General features: G+C 26.3%; 3 protein-coding genes across 6 annotated transcripts in view; 1 reads left to right on the top strand and 2 right to left on the bottom strand.

The window, feature by feature from the left end:
• Positions 1–789: 789 nt before the first annotated feature.
• eIF1 (eukaryotic translation initiation factor eIF1) lies at positions 790–2972 on the bottom strand. The gene is made up of 3 exons (XM_035861665.2): positions 2783–2972; positions 2005–2162; positions 790–1128 (listed from the first exon to the last, which is right to left on the bottom strand). Exons 1-3 carry the CDS (start codon positions 2934–2936, stop codon positions 982–984), a joined length of 459 nt encoding a protein of 152 aa, XP_035717558.1. The 5' UTR covers positions 2937–2972; the 3' UTR covers positions 790–981.
• A 994-nt stretch (positions 2973–3966) lies between these two features.
• Mpv17 (Mitochondrial inner membrane protein MPV17) lies at positions 3967–5204 on the top strand. The gene is made up of 4 exons (XM_035861656.2): positions 3967–4104; positions 4205–4314; positions 4438–4659; positions 4818–5204. The coding sequence occupies exons 1-4, from the start codon at positions 4032–4034 to the stop codon at positions 4944–4946; spliced, it is 534 nt and encodes a 177-aa protein (XP_035717549.2). The 5' UTR covers positions 3967–4031; the 3' UTR covers positions 4947–5204.
• A 1185-nt stretch (positions 5205–6389) lies between these two features.
• LOC118439644 (uncharacterized) overlaps positions 6390–8950 on the bottom strand; it is a 4817-nt gene continuing 2256 nt past the window's right edge. For 3 of the 4 annotated variants that reach the window (XM_035861464.2, XM_035861498.2, XM_035861487.2), the window contains 10 exons: positions 8875–8950; positions 8656–8768; positions 8432–8571; positions 8174–8253; positions 7957–8080; positions 7590–7866; positions 7311–7502; positions 7015–7212; positions 6802–6884; positions 6390–6681 (listed from right to left, as the gene is read on the bottom strand). The exon at positions 8875–8950 is cut by the window's right edge and continues 82 nt beyond it. In XM_035861464.2, coding sequence (XP_035717357.1) covers positions 6558–6681; positions 6802–6884; positions 7015–7212; positions 7311–7502; positions 7590–7866; positions 7957–8080; positions 8174–8253; positions 8432–8571; positions 8656–8768; positions 8875–8950 — 1407 coding nt within the window. In that variant the 3' untranslated portion in view covers positions 6390–6557. The remainder of the gene's footprint in view (positions 6682–6801; positions 6885–7014; positions 7213–7310; positions 7503–7589; positions 7867–7956; positions 8081–8173; positions 8254–8431; positions 8572–8655; positions 8769–8874) is intronic. The other variant, XM_035861509.2, reaches the window with a different exon arrangement.

The raw sequence follows: 8950 nt of genomic DNA on the forward strand, positions 1-8950 counted from the left end.
CGATACAAGTATGTAGTAGTAGTGTAGTAATAGTAGTTTAGTAACAGTAATATGGTTAAAAAAAAATAAGATAAATCGACGCATAAAACTCAAGTCAAATTACTATTTATTTACTTTAGAGAACAGCCACATCTTTTTATTGTGAACAATAAATTTTCGTTAATTACCGCATTAGAAAGAATATGAAACATAGCTTAACATTTGAAATAACATTTGTTACAGTAAAAATTTATTTTTTAACAAATGAGGAAAAAAATGAAAAAAAAAGGAGAAAAATGGAGAAAAAATGAGAAAAAAATGAAAAAGAATGAGAAATAATGAGAAATAATGAGAAAAAATGAGGAAGAAAAAGAAAAAGAAAATAAAAAAAAAATAAAGAAAGAAAACAAAAATGTAATTTGTATAAAATCAGAGGCACAAAATTAAAAAGATGACACCAAGAGGGCAAACACCAAGTTTGCTTTTCCTAATGTATAAACCAACGCATTCTTGATTACATAAAGAAGCCAATCTCGAAGCCTAAGGTAACAATACTTTTCAATCTCTCTCTGAACACGTCTATAGCGCCCAGATACATACTATCTATTACTGAACCAAACCATCTGTTGCTATTTCTGTCTATCCTTTGTATACTTATCTTCTCAAAATTCTACTATTATCACTATTATTTTAAGCGTGACACCTTCATTGGATTATCTAACATAAAGCGGTAAAATATTGCTTCCTAAAATCTTAGAAAAAACGTCTGATTAGAATATTGTGCCTATATCTCGGTACTGTGTTATATAGTTTTTTTTTTTTAGTTTTTTTTTTATTTTATTTATTTTTTTTTTTTTATTGAAATATATATGTGTATATAATAAGGTATCCCACGAAGTATCAACAAGTGATAGTGACTGATACAGATAATTTAAGATGATAAGGTATTATATATTGATGAATGTGGAATTGCCTTATATAGTGGCATGGGTGGTTTGTCGATTAAAAACCATGGACTTTGAGTTGGTCAGGTTTGGCCAGACCTGACTTTGTTAACCACTGGCATATATTTTCTCGCTGGTCCCCCTGCAGCTGCAGCACCTCCCCGTACTCTGGGTGTTCAATTACTGTCCCATTGCAGGCGAACTCCTAGAAAATATTATATCCATTTTTCTTTTTCTTCTCTCTATATCTTTCTTTCTTTTATTTTTTTTTTGTTAAATATCAAAAACATAGATCTATAAATAGCCATTAACTTATAAGTTTCAATCTCTCTTGATATATCAAGCCTAATTAAGTAAACATTAATTAGTATAAAAAACATTAGTTGTATGTCACTATTGCAAAGAATATTAATTTTTATGTTAATATACATTCTTTAATAACAAAATATTTTTTTAATCTACCATTAATTTAAACATTTAAATGAAAAAGAAAAGACGAAAAATATTTAATTTCATTCCTTAATTATTCATATCATATCTTTACAATGTATGTAATTCTTGTGTATGAATGGTTATATTATCATAAAGTCATTATTCTTTGTCTGTTTATTTATATAACCTGCAGAAAATAATTTAACAGTATATCCCCAGATGATCCTTTTATAATAATTGAACAAACAATGATATTAATTTTGTGATGTTGATACTCTTGTCAATTATTCTTAAAAGAAAAAGAGTAAAAAAAAGGAGAAGAATAAAAAAAAGAAAGAATCACATAGTAAACAGAATTAAAAAATTCATTAAACTATTAACTCACATTTCAATATCTGTATTTAAAGATTGTTAATATAGATATCTTTTGTACATAATATCAATATAAATAAAAATCAATAATGCTTATATTAACTAATATGTACACGTTAAATATAAAAATAAAATTAGTTTACATTCTTATTGCCAGCTGTCAGTTTTCAAGGTTTATTTGCATCAATTCTATTTATAGAACTTTTTACGAAAGTCAAAAAGAGTGACTTCACAATGATAAATACAAGAACTAATAGCTCTGTAGAATAATATTTACCTTTTTACATGCTCGTACTATTTTTCTCAAGTCATATTCAGAAGAAAGCCCCTGTACCGTTGTTAAGGTCTTACGACCATTCCGCTGTTGGATCCTTATATGCACGAGACCGTCTTGGACATCATCATCTGAACCCTTGATTGCATCTGCAAAGGGGTCTAGAAAAACAAAAAAAAAGAAAAGAAAGATATACATTAGATCATAATCAATCATTCATGACAGATCAAATTTCTTCAAAGTAATAACTATTCTGTTATCTCATATCAAAATGGTGCATATACACAGTTGTGATTACATATGTATATATATATATGTATACGTGATGTATATATACCATATATATATTATATGTATATATATATATATATATATATATATATGAAATTATATTAAGAATTTTTTGTTCTTTTTCTTTTCTTCTTTCGTTTTCTTCTTTTTTTAGTCTTCAAAGTTCATCGATAAAATATAATGAAGAGAGAGAGAGAGAAAGAGAGAGAGAAAGAGAGAGAGAGAGAGTGAGAAAGTAAGAGAGAGAGAAAGAGAGCGAGAGAGAGAGAGAGAGAGAGAGAGAAAGAATGAAAGAAAAAAGAAAGAGGTAATTAAATATAAAAAATAAATTATATGAGGATATAAGAGAGGAAAATGTGAATAAATGAAATACATAATGTAAATGACTCGATTGCACACTATGATGCAAAGACGCTATCATCGCCATTTTGTCGTATCTATCTTGTCGAACAGCAAGGTATATTTGTAATATGAAAAATGTTATATTTACCGAATGTGTTGAGATTCTGGATGGACATACGACAAACAAAATATATCCCTCGGAGATATAGAACTGCAAATTGCAAGTGCAGTTGAAGAAAATGACGGATGACGTAGGATAACTGTGACACTGCGCAAGGGTACTGCCTAAAGCCGAAAAACATTCTACGGAGCCTGAATCAAACCGGAAGTTAAGTTCCATTTGTCATGAACCCCAATGGGTGGGGTTGCGCCTGCGTTCTTCTATTCACCCAGCATTTGCCGCATGATCAAAGAAACTCTTTGCCTGATTGGTCCAACGAAATTCTAGATACATAGGATATTTCTTTCAAAATATTACTCTGAGAACTTTATTCTCTCTCTCTCTCTCTTTCTCTCTCTTTCTTCCTCTCCTCGTTTGTATCTCTCTCTCTCTCTCTCTCTCTCTTTCTCTCTCTCTCTCTCGAATAAAATTGTTATAGCATTTATTTAAATATCTAGAATATTCTAAGGTTATGAGTATATCTATAAAATATTGAATATCTGATTTTTAATCGGAAACGATGCATAATAGATTAGAAATTTAATTTAATTTAAATTTTTTAATAAAAAATTTGCCAACAATTTCTAATTAGATAATATTATTTGAAATAAATCTGTTATCTGTTTCTAATGATCTTGCACGAAATATCGGAGAATGCGCAAAAGTCGAAGACTGTTACAGCTGACTATTACTAATCAAAAAGTTTTAATAATTTTTTTTTTCTTTTTTTTTTCACTTTTAATATGATAATAGGATTAGTAATGTGAATTTTTAGTATTTTCAATATTGATTTATCGTTAATTAATATTTATATTATTGTTTATATTATTTATTAATAAAATTGTAATATACATTTGTAATCCTTATATTACGTACTGTTTAAATAATTAAATAATACTTCACCGCGTTGATGATGAAATATTATGCATATTTTTCTTTTTACGACATTGCGCATGCGCCGAAATAGTTATAAATATTATAAAATACACATAATCGTTTATTGAAATAAGATTTATGTGTAATAAAATTTTATCGAAATATTTTTTTTCTCTTCATCTTAAATATTTTATTTAATACGTCAGCTGTTTTATATAATGTTTTTAATAATCATTCAAATATGCTTTCTAATATGAATTTAGAAATAGGTTAATCCGTAGTTATAGTGCAGTAGTTATACAGTCGTATTAAATATTCCATTGAGAATCTCTTCATAATAAGTTATATTACGCACGTCAATATGAGAATTATTTTTAAATCATATCAAAAGTTACTGTCAAAGTATCCAGTGAGAACTCAAGCAGTACAAGCTGGTAATATTAAATTGTATTCCTTTTTTGTATTGTTTTTACTATAATATATCTTATTTTTTTTCTTCTTTTTAATTATCGTTAAACTTTCTTAACAATGCAGGTATTTTAATGGGACTAGGCGATCAATTAGCACAAAATTTAGTAGAACGAAAAAAATTTAAAGATTTTGCAAGAACTAGTCATTTTATTAGTATTGGCTTTTTTATAGCTGTGAGTAGAGCAAAACTTTATTTAAAGAAGTGTTATAATTTATGACAATTATAATGAATATTTTATAAGTAAAGATGAAAGTTGTTGGAATATTTTTTTTTTATATAATTTTTTTTTTATCAGGGTCCGGCAACTACAACATGGTATCGTATATTAGATAAATATATTGGTTCGAAAGGAGGAGTTGTAGTTGTGAAGAAAGTTTTATGCGATCAACTGCTCTTTGCTCCTTCCTTTTTAGCTATTTTACTCGTTTCTATCGGATTGTTACAAGGGAATGATGTTGATAGTTTAAAACATAAATTGAAAACTAATTACTTTGAAATACTACTAAACAATTATAAGGTAACAAATATTTCTTTTCTTCTAAATTATTATAATACATTTAAAACTTATTATTATTTAAATTAATCATATATATATATCTTCATCATATATATATATATATATATATATATATATATGAAATTGAATTCTCTAATTTTTATTTTTTATTCTTTTAGATTTGGCCTATGGTACAGTTAGTCAATTTTTATTTTATTCCATTACAGTATCAAGTATTACTTGTACAATCAGTTGCATTGTTATGGAATACATATATTTCCTATATAACCAACACAGAAATAAAATAAGTATGAAAGATATTTCTAAACTTGAAAACCAACGTACATGGATTTTCTTATGGGACTTAATAATAAGTATCTATAATAAAATTAATATTTTAAAAATTAAAGCATTTATCGCTTTTATTTATTCTCATAAATAAATAAAAATGAGAGTCTATGGTTAGTATGAATTAGATGACGATTCTTTAAATTGCTAGGATGAAACAAAACATCACAAAAATTTAATGTACAATTTTAAAAATGATTGTGATACTACCATTACTTGTACATTCCAATAAAGATTTTATGTATCTGTATTATTTATGTAATATATTATATAATATATACATACTCAGAGATATTTTGTATGCTCTTATAAATATATACAAAATCATGATTAATAAAAAATGTCAAGCAAATGCAAAAGTATATTGAAATAAGGCATTATATTTTTAATTTTTATAATTATTTATATTTATCCTTTCGAAAAATTTAGATAGTTATGAAAATTGTAGAATTACAGGATAGCTTTTAATTCTTTTTATTAATTATGCATTATATGTCTTCCAGATGTAATTCTTTTTATAAAGTTAGCACCACAATAAATACCATATTGTTATTATAAATCGAATACGAAAAATTAAGCAAAAATTAAATTTGTTTAATTACACATGTTACTTTCTAACAGTAACTTAGATTTTAATTATATAATTTTCTATATAAATATGAATATAAAAACAATATTATTTTTTTTTTATTGTGTAACACATAATACACATTTAGATCTCGTTATACTATTAAGAATAGTCATAGACAGTATTCGTGATATAACTTTTATATAAAAAAAACAATTCGAGTTAGATAAAAACCTTGAAAAGAGGGAAGTACTTTCTTTTTGTAATTGTTCTTCTAACTTTCTTTTTTTTTTTTTTTCAATTCAAGTTCATTTTGGTAGACAAGTTCCTGAAATAGAAACGCTAGATAGAATATTATAACATCTTGATTTAATTTTCACAAAAAGATATTACAAGTGTTTACAAATATCAATAATAATGTTAACCGTTTTATATGTAAAAAAAAAAAAAAAAAAAAAAAAAAAGAAAAAATGAAAAAAGAAAAAAGAAAAAAGAAGATAATATTATTTTACATTTCATATAATCAATCTAATGCAAGAAAGAGAACTATTTCTCGTATTATTGCCTATTATAATTTTGGAGATTTTAAAAAACATATATGTTGAAAATGCATTTATATATCTAATCTAGTCACCAATATTTACAACTAATAATATACATAAAAAATGTGTGAATATATCATACAAATAAAATTAAATAAAAAGATATTTTCTTTTCTTTTCTTTTTTTTTCTTTTTTTTTGTTCTTTTGTCAACTATAAATATGCCTTAACTTTATGCCTCTGGCTGTATTTGTTATTTGATTATGTATAGCAAAATTTTCAAACCTGTACGCGTTGTACTATTAAAAAAGTAAGTTCTTCGAAGAACCTTCAAAGCATATACATCTGTTAGTTTTTTCTTTCTTTTTTTGTTTTGTTTTTTTTTTTGTTTTTTTTTTGTTTTTATTTTTTTCTTTTTATGTAATATGTGAAATGTAACAGATGGAGCTTATTAATCAAAAGCTACACAATAATTTCCTTTTGCAAAAATGTTTCAATATCTACTCGACAAATAGGACAACGCTTGTTGGTGCACAACCATTGGTCGACGCAATCTATGTGAAATAAATGCATACATGGAAGCCTCCTGCAAGAAATAAGGAAAGGATCAATATTTAATTAAATAAAATTAAATAAAATATATTGGAAGAAAAAAAGAAAGGAAAAAAAAAAAAAAAAAAAGATAATAATATAAAATAAAATTTACCTCACACTTTCGCAATCTTCAAATTCTGATAAACATATTGTACATTTTTCAATTGCATCTTCACCATTTTCTACTTTTTTCACCTAAAAATAAAGAAAAATTTCATGTGTTAATATCATTCGTATGGATGATCTATATTAATTAAAAGAAATGAAAAAAAGAAAAAGAAAAAAAAATGAAATAAAAAAGAAAAACAGAACATCATTTTTTTACCCGTTTGTATTTATGTGGGAATGTGTGATTTTCGATAGATTCTTGGGTGGCACCATAACTTATATGAGCCATACGCCGTAGATCAACGATTCGCATGTAATTTTCAAGACGTGCAGATATATGTCTTGGTTGATGTAGTATTAAATCTGGTAAACCTGTTGTAGGTGGTAACGTATTTCCACGTGTTATAGATGTATGCTGTATACAAATGTATAAAAGATTTATATCAAACATTGTTTATTAGAGACACATTGTATATTACAATTAAAATTTACACATTAAATCTTAAGACTTACCAAATTTGGAGAGAAACTTATGTGAAGATGATGCATACGTGAAGGCATTATATGCACATGATGCATACGCTGAGGTATTTGTGGATGTGTATCGTAATGATACATATGATGATGAACATGTTGATGAACTGGTATTGATGTCATCATATCCTGAGAAGGTTCCATTTCTTCTACATCACTTAAATGGTTTACCTGCACATATGTATGTGTGTATATAAACATGATATATATATATATATATATATCAATTTATAAGTACTATTATGTTCTTTTTTTTACCATCATAGTTGGTGCACAAGTAGGAGCAAAATTTGGTGGTCCTCTTGCTTCTGGATGACTGTAAACAGTCGGTTGTTGGGGTGGTGGCAAGACTCTAGATGGTAATAATCGTGGTGGTATAAGAGAAGGTGAAATATAATTTTCAGCAAATGGAACAGCATCATTTCCATTACAGTGGGTATTCGAATGAATATGAGTTGGTGGAAAACAATTTCTATAAGAATGCTCATGCTCTGTGGTTTGGTTTAAGTGCGTATTTGATGGCATACAACTGCTACTTAAAAAAGAAAAATAATTAATATTATTAATTTATCAAAAGATAACAATTGTATAGAAAATTTGAAAGAAAAAAAGAAATAAAACTAACGCATGATGCGACGAAGATCTTGGATAAAGTCTTCTTCTGTGAACCTCTTGAACACGTTGTTGGTTCATCCATAATCTTTCTTGAACAGGATGCATACGAGAAGATGTAGTACCTGTTGTTGTATCTATAAATTATATATATAAGTATATATATATATATATATGTATATACATAATTTATAGAATTAAATATGTGAAAAAGTAAAACAAATTTTTACCTCCTAGCGTATTATATCTTGAATGAAATGTTGGAGTTCGATAACGATAATACATATGTCGATTGTGATACATATGTGTTCTATGATGTGCAGCAGGATTATATATGCAAATAAAAGACGTTTCAATTATAACACTGTAATGAACTAAATAAAATATAACAAAGAAATATATTTGCTCAAGATTTTTGCAAGATATATAAACGTATCTATATCAAGACAATAAAATGATAACTATATTATATGAATGTTACAATTTACCTTTGAATGTGTTCTCCTGTCCATGGATTTACTGGATTGTTAAATGATGTAGATGAAGATGGTGGTTCTTCATCAGATTCTGCGGTTAAGTCAACCAAAGTTACTGTACGATTTTCTTCGTTGTCATTTTGTACAGAATTCTAGAAATAATAATAATAGCAATAATAATAATAATAATGGCATACAACGACGTTATAAGAAAAATTGATATTTCTTTTACTTACTTCGTTATGATTTACAGTTCCAAGAACTTCTATAGATCCATCTTCATCGTCACTATCACTACTGGATGACCAGTCTAATTGTAAATCTGGTGCCGATGGGGCATCATCAATTCCTATTTTTGAAAAAAATATGTCATTAAACATAAATAAAAGATAGTAAGAATTTAAAAGATCATATATAATAATATCTTATAAAGTGTATATTAATGATGATTATACTTGATGAATGAGCGATATTTGTATGTGCTTCTTGAGAATTTATTACAGCAGATAAATCAGGGTGACATAAATTATT

The sequence above is a fragment of the Vespa mandarinia genome, chromosome 2 (assembly GCF_050613455.1).
Source record: "Vespa mandarinia isolate Hongniang chromosome 2, ASM5061345v1, whole genome shotgun sequence".
Lineage (NCBI taxonomy): Eukaryota > Metazoa > Arthropoda > Insecta > Hymenoptera > Vespidae > Vespa > Vespa mandarinia.